The sequence below is a fragment of the Cephus cinctus genome, unplaced genomic scaffold (genome assembly GCF_000341935.2).
Source record: "Cephus cinctus unplaced genomic scaffold, Ccin1 Ccin1_scaffold1506, whole genome shotgun sequence".
NCBI classification, from domain to species: domain Eukaryota; kingdom Metazoa; phylum Arthropoda; class Insecta; order Hymenoptera; family Cephidae; genus Cephus; species Cephus cinctus.
Window position 1 is genome coordinate 92971 of NW_014333849.1, and position 13404 is coordinate 106374.

Below are 13404 nucleotides of genomic sequence, written 5' to 3' on the forward strand. Positions count from 1 at the left end.
GGGGAGGGGGGAGTTTCTGACAGGAGTGGGAAGAGGATGACAGCGACGAGGACACCTCCGCTTGGATTCTCTTTGGCAAGAGAGAGAGAGAATGAATACCTGAGAGGACCAGAGACTTCAGAGGTCTGCGTGAAGCGGGTGGGTGGGGATGTGGGGGGGCAGGAGAAAACGAGAAAACTAAAGAGGGCACGGCCAGCCAACAGAAGCGGAGGGGGCTAATTCGGAGTGCTACCGGCTTACGCAAGACGATGCACGAACAAGTTTTGTCCTGGTGCCGAACCTGCTCCTATCCTGTCCTTTTTCATGGGCATCTTCTTCTTCTTCTGGTGCTTCCTCTTCTTGGTCTCGTAAGAGAGTCGGTTAAAAATTTCTTTTTCTTTTGTTGATTTCAGGTAATCGAACAGGATCCATATTGGGTGCCGTCTACCGAAGAAGAATATTTACATTTTGGCGAGAAAGCGGATAGCGGAAATCGCGCCAAGAAGTATATGGACTCTGTTCGTCGAAGAAAGGGACTTCCGGTCGATTCGCAGCTTGTTACTCATGCCGAGAAACAGCGCACTCTCTCCAGGAAAAAATAGATTTTCTTTGTTCTTTCGTCTTTCTTGTAAATTGATATACTTAATGGACCTTGCTGGATGCGTAATATCGGTCACGGAATTTTCTTTTAATTTCCTTTCTTTTTGTAGAAGCAGCCATTTTTTTATGGTAAATGGACACTGTTCGGATTTTTGAAATTTGGTCCGCAGGTTTGTTCCTTCCGGCGATGATTGTTTGCATCTACGGGGAAATTGGGTTCGATGTTATTATTCACTTATTAAAATAAAGAATTAACTGAAAAGGTGTCTGTGATATCAATAAAGAAATTTTTGGTTAAAGTTTAGAGTGTGACGGTCGGAATATGTATGCTTAATGTTGATCGATAATAATTGTATTTGGGGTTCTGTTGTTTTGCGATATGTCAACCTGAAAGAAATTATCTATGCCTTCGACATCGGCCTGTAGGGTGGGATGGGGAATAATGTAAGATTTTAAAACTTTACATGGGAATTTAAGATCGTAAAGCAAGTAAGTACAGGTTCTTGTTTTAAAAATGTAAGCACGTGTTTAACAGAGTAATTTATTTATTTGAATTATTGGTCTAGTTTGTTTTGTTTTACCTATGTAGAAAACATTCTTCAATCGTCAGCGAAAACAATTTTTTGTCCCTGAAAACCTTGTTTCAGTAGTTCTTGCTGTTTCTTTTTGGCTACCCACGATGGATGAAGGTTCCTATCGTCACTGTTAGCCACTTTTTCACTTCGGTTTTGTGACTGGTCTGAAAATTCAGTCCTAACCTTCTTTGCGGAGCCAAGATCGTTTCTTGGTTTCGTTTTTAAGGTGAAATCTCTCCCTGGTCTTTTTTGAGGTAATTCGTGCCTCCAATTCCCACTCCCGTTATTTTTTGAATATTCGCGTTTACCGTTGGATCTGTCGAGATTTGTAAAAAATGTGCCCTTGGAGAATTTTTTTCCCATGTCATTGTCACTGTTTTCATATTTACCCCCCTCTTCGTTCTCTTCCAGCGGGGTAATTTTTGGCACGACGACGCTCATATATTCAGTATCCCCTTCATCCGTCATGAAGAACGGATCGACTTCTTTTTCAATCTTGAATTTTCCTTCCTTCAATTCATTGGAAATCTCCTCTGTAGAATTCTTTCCTGAATCTTCCTCTTTTAGCAATTCTGTAAACCTCTTAACCGTTGCCTCTTTGCTTATGATTTTGGGTGCATCAACTTTCGTGTCTGATTTCTTTTTTATAGTAGGTTTTTCATTTTTATCAACTTTTATAATGGTATTTTTTTGTTTCACAGATTTCTTTGTTGGTTGTATTCGCAATATACTACCTGGTTCCGAATCACACTTTAATGAAACTTCATCATCATCTGAATCTGTGTCATTCTTTACTTTATCTCTAGTAACGTGTTCGTCTATCGTGCTATCTTCTGTAACACTGTCGAAACTTTTTATATGTGGATTCTCAAAAACTTCACTTTCTTCCACATTATTATCTTCTGTATCGCTGTCAATCATTGTTTCTCTATTGCTTCCCAATTGCAATTCGTTAGACTGATCAGCTTTTTCACCCTGTTTCTTTGCTTTCCTCTGTAATTTAACCATCTTCTTTCTTCCAGGTCCCAAATGCTCCTCGTAATTAGGAAACTTTTCCTTGATCGTAGCCACTCTTTCAGCTAAACTTTTGTAGTTCCCTAGTTTCACCATAATCCTTGTGCTCGCATCAGATGTTTGATCTGTCAATACGTCTTGGAGGCTCTTCTTGTTGGTGATAACAAATTTGGAAATATCGTCATCCTTAAGTTTCTTAGCAGCAAGCACCTCTTCGGTAAGTCTGTCAGCTTTTCGTTTATATTTGTTTTGCTGCATTTCCGTACCGCGTTTTGCTCGCAATGTTTTTGCTTCCCTTACCAATTTTCTAATAACATTAACTCTCGCCTGGCGCACCAAATGTCTCATCAACACTAACTGTAACAGAAAGAAGATACAAAGGATGTTAACAAATATTTAATGAATTTTAACGAACAAAATTAATTTTTAAAGCTTTCATAACCTCAAAAAAGAATTTAATATGATGCAGCTTTAGCCATAAGAAACATATAACATACCTCGTTGTTTATTTCAATCTTACTCATTCTTCAAAATTATAGAGATACTTGTTTTCAAAAAATTATTTAATGAGTTAATATGTAGAAATACTGTTATTCTTGAGAAATCGCTTTTTTACCGACAATTTCTATTCGTGCATGGATAACCTAAAAATTAAGTTTACTAGATCTAACCTGACCTATTCCACTATGCACAAACAGTGAAACATATTTATTAATTTATTTAACAACATACAGTTAATTAGAATATTCTTGAATATACAAGAAAAATCTAGATTAAACATAATATTATAAATATAAAATAATTTTCCAACACAACTACAGAATATCTTCGATATCGAGTACTATAATTATCATCCTTTCGCACAGATGGCTCCAGTAGTGAAAGTCCCCAAAACACTCATTGCAATGATATCGTATGAATAAATTCCCGTCTTTTGATTTTTCCATCTCAATAAGTGAAAAACATATGCTTTCTCATTCTGTTGTATTGAAAACTATTTTTAGTCAAATGAAACGCCTGAAAACACGAGCTTATTCGGTTCTTTGTTTCTGGAAAGGAAAAACATTTTTTACCGACTGAATATATTCGATTAAGAACTTCGCAATTGAAGTCAGAGATGGTAATAAAGTATAATTAAATTTTCCAGATTTTCCCGCTAGATGTCTCAGATATCAAGTTGATGGATGGTGGTCATCAGAACTGGGGTACGTTGAGGTGTATTGAGAAACCGTCGCAACACCTTGCGTTGTTTATCCGACTTTGAGGTAAATTACATAATTATTAATGACAGTCTGACACCTCGGGCGTAATGATGATGTCTTGTGGTTTTGAGCTTGATGGAAAATATTAAGAAATCTGCATTGCACTCTCGATTCTTGACCTTGAGACATATTTATTCGAGTTTTATGATTGTTTTTGAGCAATTATGATGTGTCAATTTTCCTGTTTTGATTAAAATCAATTCGTTTTTATCTCGGGGCGCGTACGTCATCATTGTGACTTTGACAGTTTGACGCATCTATTTGGCAATGATTTCCTTGGACTGCGTCTGAACGCAATGCTAAATTAAATTCGAACTACCGTGACTCGAGCATTTTTCGTTAGCAAGAAGTCTGTTAAGGTTAGTCGGAGCGCCATTAAAACATATTTTTCATCTATATATGATTATCTTCTGTTATTGGCTTACGGATCCCGCCAATGTGACACGTAAGTAAAACGTGTAAGATAGGGGTACCGTCGTGTAAACTTCAAAAATCATAATTAAGTCAAATAATTGTATAATGACCAATATATTTTGTTTTCATCGCGAAGTAATCAAACGAGATAAAAATTTATCACTGACATGCTAATGCGAGTTAAAAAGTAAGCCACAATGATAATACCCCAAAGCATCGCGTATTGATATTACGAAAAATTTTGTAAATTTATTTGGAGAGAAATATATTTTTCTACCTTGGATTCTTTTTATGGTTTTAGGTTGGGTCTTGGAGAACACACTTTGTAAACTAATAAAATTAATAGTTTGGTATCGTTGATAGCTATGAGTTGTGTTCGCTGTTGCCTAGTGAGTGCTGGTCGCTTAGTATCCTCCAATCATGTCACTAATCATGGTAAGTGAAGTTTATTGAAATTTAGATTGATCTATCCTTGGAATAGATATGAACGTATATCGATGTTTACAGTACATAAAATTGTGAGGGTTGTGGCTACTCGATCATTGGTAACTACATGTGCATTGGGGAAAGCACCAACTGAACCTACTCCGCCTAACAAGGATGCAGGTGTTAATAATACTACCGCTACTAGTTCACCTGGCAGCGGTGGTGGAGGAGGGAAAAAGAATACACTCACCTGTCCAAAATGTGGAGATCCTTGTACTCATGTAGAAACATTTGTTTGTAAGTTGTAGTTGTATGAAAAACCAGTCTGAATCTGTTTTGTGTGTAAGGTATTAGCTAAATAATATTGTATGTCTCGTATTAGCATCTACAAGGTTTGTCAAGTGTGAGAAGTGTCATCATTTCTTTGTGGTACTGTCAGAAATTGATTCTAAAAGAAGCCTGAAGGAAGCTCTAAGGCCGGAAGAAACTAAACAAGGCTTTTACAGAAAACCTCCTCCTCCACCCAAAAAGGTAAATATAAATATAGAATTTTATTAATAGCACTAGATAGATGCTTCTTAATGGATAGTTGAGAAAATGTTTTTCAATTCTTATAAATAAATAGGACTGTGTTTACACTTCAAAATAGACTTGAGTCTGAGCCAAGTGTCAGACTGTTCTTGACACTAAAAGTAACAACTATAATTGCATGCAGAAGTTTTTCATTGCAACGATTCTCTATCGAAGATACACTAAATAATTTAATATGGACGATTGACGATTTTCCTTTTCAGATTTTCGAATACCTAAATAAACACGTAATTGGTCAAGAATATGCGAAGAAGGTTCTCAGCGTGGCTGTATATAACCACTATAAGCGGATTTACAACAATTTACCAGTGCAGAATACAGTACAAGCGAACGCAACACCGGTTAACGCGCAAGAGTCAAATCATCCCTTCACTCACAGAGGTCTCAAATCACGTAAATAAAATTTTTCCCACTGTTCAACCGCATCCCGTCTCTCCGAGTCGTTATATTTGGGTTCGAAACGAATGTGGCTGACAGGGAATATTATTCGAAACAGCACATGACCCTGTATATAATAATTTAAAAAAGAAACAATAGGACTTCCACCATCATCAGTTATTTCCGACCCAAGTAACAATTCTGTATATGCCACAGCAGAAATCATAACTAATTCTCTTTTGCAGATCTACTACACATATCCAGTATAGGAAATTCCCTGGGAGTGGGATTGCAGCATGTGCCTCCTGGAAGTGATCAGCAACAAAAATTAGGTCAAGGTCAATCAGTCCCAGGATCCGATATCTTAGATAGCAAGCAACATCAACTTAAATTGGAGAAGAGTAACATCCTCCTTCTGGGACCAACCGGTTCCGGAAAAACATTACTGGCCCAAACAATAGCTCAATGCTTAGACGTTCCGTTCGCAATTTGTGACTGTACTACCCTGACCCAGGCAGGGTACGTCGGAGAGGACATAGAAAGTGTTATAGCAAAACTTCTTCAAGATGCCAACTACGTAGTGGACAGAGCTCAGATGGGTATCGTTTTTCTGGACGAAGTAGACAAAATTGGGGCTGTCCCAGGTATTCACCAACTGAGGGACGTAGGTGGCGAAGGTGTTCAGCAAGGGATGCTGAAGATGTTGGAAGGAACTATAGTGAATGTGCCGGAAAGGAACAGTTCAAGGAAATTACGTGGAGACACTCTACAAGTCGACACTACTAACATCTTGTTCGTAGCTTCCGGTGCCTATAATGGACTAGACAGGCTAGTGTCCCGACGTAAAAATGAAAAGTATTTGGGATTCGGTGCAACACCTGCCTCTGAAAGTCCTGGCAGAAGAGCTGCGAGTCTTGCTGACGTAGCCAACATGTCACCATCTACTGAGGATGACAATAAGGAAAAGGATATTCTTCTTCGACAAGTCGAAGCTAGAGATCTCATAGACTTTGGTATGATACCTGAATTTGTTGGTCGATTTCCGGTTCTGGTTCCTTTTCATACCCTCGACAGAGACATGCTCGTTAGGATTCTGACAGAACCAAAGAATGCTATGGTTCCTCAGTACCAGATGTTGTTCTCGATGGACAAGGTAAGTGAACAAAAAAGATCTGTCCCTTGTTTCAAGTAATATACGAACATTTTGTGTGAGTTGAATTTTTGTTCTATATTCAGGTGGAACTGACATTCACGGCAGAAGCACTGAACGCAATAGCTTCATTGGCTATGGAAAGAAAAACTGGTGCAAGAGGTTTGAGGGCCATAATGGAGTCTCTCTTGCTGGACCCCATGTTCGACGTCCCGGGAAGTGACGTCTTGTCCGTTCATGTGACGGACTCTTGCGTACGTGGCGAGGAAAAACCTCAGTATGTACGAAGAGCCGAAAGTAACGAGGATGAACTACAGCAGGCGCAACACGTGCTTAACTGATATAAAACAAATTAAGTGGGCTAGTGTTTTTTTGCACTATACTTGTGATGGGAGAAATTACACTGGAATAGCTCGTGGTAAAAAAAAAAAAACAGAAAAATATAACGAAAATATGTGATGAGAGCCCCCTTTCACGCGTTTAGAAACTGAAATTGCAGTGTGTCGAACGATTTTACTTTAGTTAACTTTCGAGAAATTTTTGATAACATATAAAGTAAAATTTGTCAGAATTTAATTCTCCCGTCAGATATATTGCACGTTTTCTTTTTTCTCGATACAACTCAGCGTACTAAACCCTTAATCTTAATTAGAACAAGACGTTAAATAAAATTTACAAAGTTACTTCGTTGCGAGGTTACGTAATCTCAAGATGCAACTAAGATGGTAAATTATTTTTACTTGAACTTCTAGATAGATAAAGGTTCTATGTATTATATTGTATATAGCAATAGATTAGCGGAATACGGGAAAAGTAGTGAGCCACCACGGACGTAGTTGGAAAAAATACTAGCAAATTGATTTAATCAAAGGACATTGGTGTGGTGATTATGGTGGAGAATTTCTGCATTGATAATGAGCAAACGTGCATGTGCATTTGTTTCCTTGTAAAGCTAAAGTCCGGATGGGTCTCCAACTTTACTACTTCGTAAATATGTCGCTCTGAATAAAAAATATTCTGTCCAAGGAAACTATTTACAGACAGTGCAGTCGTGATATTTAAATTGGACGGGGTACAAATTTAAATTTTACCACAGGATGTCATCTTCATTTACTCATGATTATTCAATCTCGATATAATTACACGGGGAGGCTCGTGCCCAATTTAAAAAAGTTGAAAAACAAAATCTTATGAAGGTACGATGTTAAACACAAGGAACAGTAAGTAAACAAAATTAGATGGTGCTCCGATAGAGATATTGTAGGACTATATTAAATTTACATTGTACGAAAGTATATTTATAATAAATAAAGTTTAAAAATTCTTATACTTACTAAACCGTGAATTCAAGGTAAAAGTTCTTACGTTCTATTGGATAACGGGTTTAAAATTGTTTGTAAATGTTTTATTAACAACATTCTGTACATACCGTATAATAATTGATGTGAAATACGTAATGGTTAATGACTTCTTTGTATGTACAATGTGAATGGGCATGACTAGAGTGTTGCTGTTTTTTTTCTACATTGGCTACTAACAAATTTCTTAATATATACAGACTGCCTCATGCAGAATGAGTGAAAGTAATTTTTTTTCAAAATTATCACCTATTAGAAATCAAAGCAATTCTCGTCATGTTTAATTTATTCGATTAGTTACTGCACACTTTTAAGTGTTTCTTTATTATCTGATAAAAATTAAACAGCCGCCCGTTTCTCTGATTAACAGCGAATATTAATTGCAGTTATTCAAAGAAAGTCACTGCTCTCAGAATATTACGTTTCTATTTAGATTTTAGAAATCCAAAAAAAAACTATACCAGTTCATATTTCATTATAATAAGAATGCTGTGGTTTAATTGGCTTAGGCTTAGGTCTTAACATACTAGTAATTTCTGTAATAATCCACTTGGTTGTTCTCAATACTAAGACATGGGCAGCAAATTGCAATATAAGAGCTCCGAAGCCTTTATACAAACCTAAGGGTCCTTCGGTTGCAATAATGGTACGATAACAATCTACAGCACCACTGTACCCTGTCAGCAATGGCGTAACACTTCTGCCATCATCCAAATTGTCAATAATTGTTCTAGTGCCTTGCAAGTGCAGTCTCAGAATGACAGTTTCTAATGGATAAAATACAACATCAGCAGCACAGGTTGAGATCAAAGCAGAGTGTAATTCTATATCCTGAACCACAGTCTCCGATACAAGATCTCTGCTGTAGGCTCCCTGAAAAATTGTATGCATTTCTGTTTACCTTAAATAAATGGAAGTGAGCGGTTTTTCTGTGAAGTTAAATCATACCGTAGCTTCCTGGGAGTGTTTGTGACGAATATGCATAATGCGGCTAGTGACACCACGTACAATCAGTGCGAATAGATATTTAGCAAGGCCACAGGCCACAGTTGCTGGCAAAAGGGCATAGATAGGAATGAGTCTGCCCTTATTAGTGACTTCCAATAAACGAATTGCACCATCACGAAATACGTCAAAAATTCCTGGTCGCTCCGAAGCAATTTCAGATTGCACTGTCTCCACCAGAGATGCTGAATAAAAAGGAGATACTATCCCAATCGCTACGCTGTGGAACGATCGTTTTAATAACTCATTGTTGTACCGTTGTAAACAATCAATACAATTGGTACTGAATAGGTAATTTATTAAATATTAGGATTATATCTCTACCATTTTAAAAGAAGGTGCTGTCCAAAAGCTCTCAAGGAACTGTTGCAAGTTATTTCTCTGTAATATAATAATCAATTACTCATCAAAGTATTATATCCCAAAAATCAGGTTTGAAGATCAAACTCTTTTACTATTCCTGTTGTCTATACCTTTGATTCAGATTATACGAGGCAAAAGACAGCCTGAATAGTTAATCAGATTAATAGATTCTTTCCTACTATTGTTATATACGTTTATATCATTGGCATAAACAGCAGGATCAACTGTTCTCATGCCAAAGAAAAAGAGTCAGTCCCGTATTGTGTTACTTTATTTAATTGTAGATCACCTTACTTTGGCCAAGGAGTGACTTTGGATACCAAATCTTCCACAGCCAGTGCCAGTCCTCTAACAATCAATACCGAACCAATTCCCTTCCACAATATATTTAATCCTTGACTTTGATGCAATCGTATTATTACTGGTACCAAAGTGATAGGTACTAAATGATATTTGGTGGCAACGGGATTCACTTGACATTGTCTCCGTAACACAATAAACGGATGTATTAATAGATTCTCTGTGATAAGACTAGCCAAGCCACATCCAAGGCCTACATACTTTTTAACAGTTGTATCTAAAAAAATATTTTTAACGTTTCTTTATCTCACTCGACACATCAAGCAATGTTTTCATTGCAATAATATAACATTGGTATGGCTAATTATTGTGATATTATTTTGTTCCACAGAAATTTCCTACCGTCGTCCTGTGGCGGACTATTCTGTGCTAGTGGATGAACCACTGGTATATCCAAAGGACGGATAACCTCGCGGTCGTGATATTTGCTCGGATATCCACCACCAGCTTCCCAAGGTTCCAAAGGTCGTCCTCTATAGACCCGTTCATATCCTTCTAACCCAGCCATTTCTTTTTCTAAATAAACGCTTCTTCACGAGGAATTCTTACAATTATTTTTTAAACCAACAGTTCACGGCACTACCCGACATCGTATCACACTAGAGTTTTGACCCAACGTTATTGCAACTGCTTCTAGGAAATCAACCGTAGATGGCACCAGTTATAAGGTACAAGAAATAAAGGAATAATAAAATAAAATAGAATTAAAGCAATGATAATCAAGCTTGTAATTATGTAAGACAATTCATTGTAAATCTCAACGTGGACGAATTTACTGGTAGGATTAACTAGGTCTGTCTCCGACGAAGTCTTCGCATCCTCGTGTGTACTTTTAATAAGCGGATGACATACAGAGAGATGCAGATGGTTCTGCGCCAGGAGGGCCGGAAGGATGGTCCATCCGTCGACTTCCGTCCCACGATAGAGGAAATGGCAGAGCCTGTTGATGGTAGGAATCGCCACGATATGTATGTCGAACTCTACCGGGATGGTAACAACGCGCAACGCTTCTTCCAGCATTCCTGCAGAGCCGACGTCCTGGACAAGCCATGTGGTTTCGTCGACCGGAAACTGAGAAGTCGGGATACGTGCAAACAATCTCTTGCACATACGTCATCGTCAAGCATACTGCCTGGAAGGTATCTTTTTAATTTTCTTACTATTAATTTATTTCATTGATATCTTATCAGTAGCAACGTAAAGTTCTCAATATGGTTTCGTGTGGACTTTCTTCGGGCTGGTACCAAAATGTACGACAGATATAGTCACACCGAATACACATCATCACTTAATAGATGGCCCATTTTATTTTTTATTAAATTCCATATACTATAAAAACTCGAGATGTGCATTTTCATGAAGAGCATGTTTGTTAGTTACCGAAATCTTGACAGGGCGTGTAACGAAGTTAACGTTAAAGAATTAAAATTTACATGTTGCAATGTCTAAAAAAAAATGTTACTTAAATGCTCCTTATATTTTTCTAATTACTCCGCAATTTGTTGTTTATTTTATTAAAACATTTTTAAATAACAAATTATGCTTTTCTCTTAGATATTCAGACTTGGAAACCAAAAATCTTGGCAAAGAATTTTTAAGAGTAAGTTGCCCAAAATTGTTTGCGCGCAAATTCGTCGCGCAGGACTCGGTGACTGGGAGAAGGCGGATGGTGGGGGGAACGCTCGAGCAGGACTCGGAGCGCTCATTCTTCCTCGAGCCGGTCTCCTATACTGGTGTCTTGGAAACACCTCTCTTATCCTTTACCAATCTTCTTCATTTTCTATATTTATTTCTTCTTTACTTCCTTATTGCTTTATCATTCATTCTTCACTTTCCTATTTATCTCTTTCCTCATTTCTTCTCCACTTTTATAATTCTATTCCTTACTTTTCTACTTCTTCACTTCTTCATTTCTATATTCATTTCTTTGTTCTCGTTTCGCTTTGTTCCCTCTCAGTTTACATTGTATTTGTCTTACTTTTCCTATTCCTTTGGTCGGGTCGAGCATATTTATTCAATTAGTCATATAAGAGTAGTCACCCTGTTAGTGCAGCTAGACTTAAGACCATGGTGTCGGGGGTTGCCCTTCCGCCTCTTCCGCTGAGCTTGCTCAGTGGTTGGTGGCCCAAGTTGTGGCCGCAACAGGACCTTATGGGTCTCCCGACGGGGGCCTTGAGCCCCCTTAGGGTATCTACGGCCATGGTCTTTCGTATAGTGAATCTAGCCAGGTGTCTAGCTCTCGCGTATTTAGTATCATTTGTTCGCTTTGCTAAAAACGCTCCAACATGTCTTGACCCTTGGGCACTTGTGTGGGTAGAGACGATCCTATTTGTCCGTGGGGAGGTCGGAGGGGTAGTCCGTTGACTTTGGGTAAAGTCCTACTTGTGCTTGTGCTTGGGGGTCACTTCACTTGGGGTAGGTGCGGGTGCTATTGAGCACCCGCTAGTATAAAGTCACCCTCTGTCGGAGACATTTTGCGCGTGGATCGATGGCTAACGGGGCCCGCCGCCGGCGGCGGGCGTGGTTCCTTACGTCTAACCCACTGGGCTCGCCCGTGGGAAGGGACGGAGGTTGTAGCGTTAAATATCGTCCTTCGGGATGTCCCGGCGTGCCCGCAAGGGTTCGCTGGGTGCTACGCCCGCGGTCTTTCGTTGCGGTGAATCTTGACTAAGGGTAGACCTTTCGCGTTTAACTTGTCCCTTTTGCGTTTAACTCATCTTAGCTTCTTCGCGTTTAACTTCACCTTACCCCCTTGTGCGTTTTTCTTGTCCCTCGACCCGACTTCCTTCCCTTCCTGAGGTTTTTCCCCCCTAGTCCTGTGCGCGAAAGCCGCAGGACTCGGGGGTTTTCCTCAAAAAAAAAACAAAAAAAAAACACGGTCCCCTATGGGGCTTCGGAGGGGTCGTAGCTCCATTGTGGAGAGGTAGGACCTCACGGAAATGGGCGGGGTGGGGCCCATTTCACTCCCTTATACTTCTTACTTTTGCTACTTTTTCGAGTTTTCTCGTAGAATAAATTATCTTGTAATACTTATACACTTTTCGAATCTCCTATTCCTTCCTATTCTCCATCACTCTCCTCCTAGTATATCCTTAAAAACAAAGTTTTTAAAATGTTTTTTGGAAAAAGAAAAGTTGTATATTATATTATTGTGATATATTTTAATATATTTCTAATGGCATTGATATTACTAATCTTTCGTGGGCTATATATGTATGTACATCTGTATTTTGTATACTGTATCATTATATGTTTGTAGAATAAATTATCTTGTAATACTTATACACTTTTCGAATCTCCTATTCCTTCCTATTCTCCATCACTCTCCTCCTAGTATATCCTTAAAAACAAAGTTTTTAAAATGTTTTTTGGAAAAAGAAAAGTTGTATATTATATTATTGTGATATATTTTAATATATTTCTAATGGCATTGATATTACTAATCTTTCGTGGGCTATATATGTATGTACATCTGTATTTTGTATACTGTATCATTATATGTTTGTAGAATAAATTATCTTGTAATACTTATACACTTTTCGAATCTCCTATTCCTTCCTATTCTCCATCACTCTCCTCCTAGTATATCCTTAAAAACTAAGTGTTTAAAATGTTTTTTGGAAAAAGAAAAGTTTACAGTGGTAGCGCATGTAACATACCACACGTATATTATATTGTAGTGATATATGTATGTAGTATATTTCAAATGGTACTGTTATTGTTAATCTTTCGCAAGCCATGTACTGTATATGTATACTGTATCATTATTCCATTTGTCGAATAAATAATCCTTCTCCTGCCTTATGCTTTGACACCCCTTTCCAGCTATGCTCCATTCCATCTCTACCATATTATCCGTATTCTGCCTTCGCTTTTCCTCTATCAATACTACCTTGCAAAACAAAATGAATTCGCTTAGTCATTTGCTT

General features: G+C 38.0%; 5 protein-coding genes across 11 annotated transcripts in view; 3 read left to right on the top strand and 2 right to left on the bottom strand.

Annotated features, from left to right (window-relative positions):
• The window catches only part of LOC107273208 (elongation factor-like GTPase 1), a 50598-nt gene extending 49720 nt beyond the window's left edge, over positions 1-878 (top strand). The window contains exon 5 of the mRNA XM_015751151.2: positions 393-878. Within this exon, the coding sequence (XP_015606637.1) occupies positions 393-581 (189 nt within the window). The 3' untranslated portion in view covers positions 582-878. The remainder of the gene's footprint in view (positions 1-392) is intronic.
• Positions 641-4234, bottom strand: LOC107273212 (serum response factor-binding protein 1). Of its 3 annotated transcripts, XM_025090517.1 has the most exons (3): positions 2666-3191; positions 1161-2525; positions 641-780 (listed from the first exon to the last, which is right to left on the bottom strand). In XM_025090517.1, the coding sequence occupies exons 1-2, from the start codon at positions 2690-2692 to the stop codon at positions 1179-1181; spliced, it is 1374 nt and encodes a 457-aa protein (XP_024946285.1). In that variant the 5' UTR covers positions 2693-3191; the 3' UTR covers positions 641-780; positions 1161-1178. The 3 variants fall into 3 exon arrangements, with proteins under 3 accessions (XP_024946285.1, XP_024946287.1, XP_015606646.1); XM_025090519.1 differs by lacking the exons at positions 641-780; positions 2666-3191 and adding an exon at positions 4122-4234 and having other exon boundaries at positions 1107-2525; XM_015751160.2 differs by lacking the exon at positions 641-780 and having other exon boundaries at positions 1107-2525; positions 2666-3189.
• LOC107273210 (ATP-dependent Clp protease ATP-binding subunit clpX-like, mitochondrial) lies at positions 2251-7479 on the top strand. Of its 5 annotated transcripts, none has more exons than XM_015751157.2 (8): positions 2251-2385; positions 3316-3433; positions 4146-4279; positions 4352-4567; positions 4653-4801; positions 5065-5254; positions 5485-6392; positions 6476-7479. In XM_015751157.2, the coding sequence occupies exons 3-8, from the start codon at positions 4210-4212 to the stop codon at positions 6728-6730; spliced, it is 1788 nt and encodes a 595-aa protein (XP_015606643.1). In that variant the 5' UTR covers positions 2251-2385; positions 3316-3433; positions 4146-4209; the 3' UTR covers positions 6731-7479. The 5 variants fall into 5 exon arrangements, with proteins under 5 accessions (XP_015606643.1, XP_015606644.1, XP_015606640.1 ...); XM_015751158.2 differs by having other exon boundaries at positions 5065-5242; positions 6476-6830; XM_015751154.2 differs by lacking the exons at positions 2251-2385; positions 3316-3433 and adding an exon at positions 3468-3875 and having other exon boundaries at positions 6476-6830.
• Positions 7480-7779: 300 nt separating this feature from the next.
• Positions 7780-10264, bottom strand: LOC107273213 (solute carrier family 25 member 46). The gene is made up of 5 exons (XM_015751161.2): positions 9818-10264; positions 9410-9692; positions 9077-9133; positions 8696-8972; positions 7780-8620 (listed from the first exon to the last, which is right to left on the bottom strand). The coding sequence occupies exons 1-5, from the start codon at positions 9981-9983 to the stop codon at positions 8213-8215; spliced, it is 1191 nt and encodes a 396-aa protein (XP_015606647.1). The 5' UTR covers positions 9984-10264; the 3' UTR covers positions 7780-8212.
• Positions 10265-10282: 18 nt separating this feature from the next.
• LOC107273207 lies at positions 10283-11356 on the top strand (the record flags this gene model as incomplete). Its single annotated transcript, XM_015751150.2, has 2 exons — positions 10283-10614; positions 11030-11356. Coding segments are annotated over exons 1-2 (623 nt in total), but the record flags the coding sequence as incomplete, so codon positions are not given.
• Between the last annotated feature and the right edge of the window lie 2048 nt (positions 11357-13404).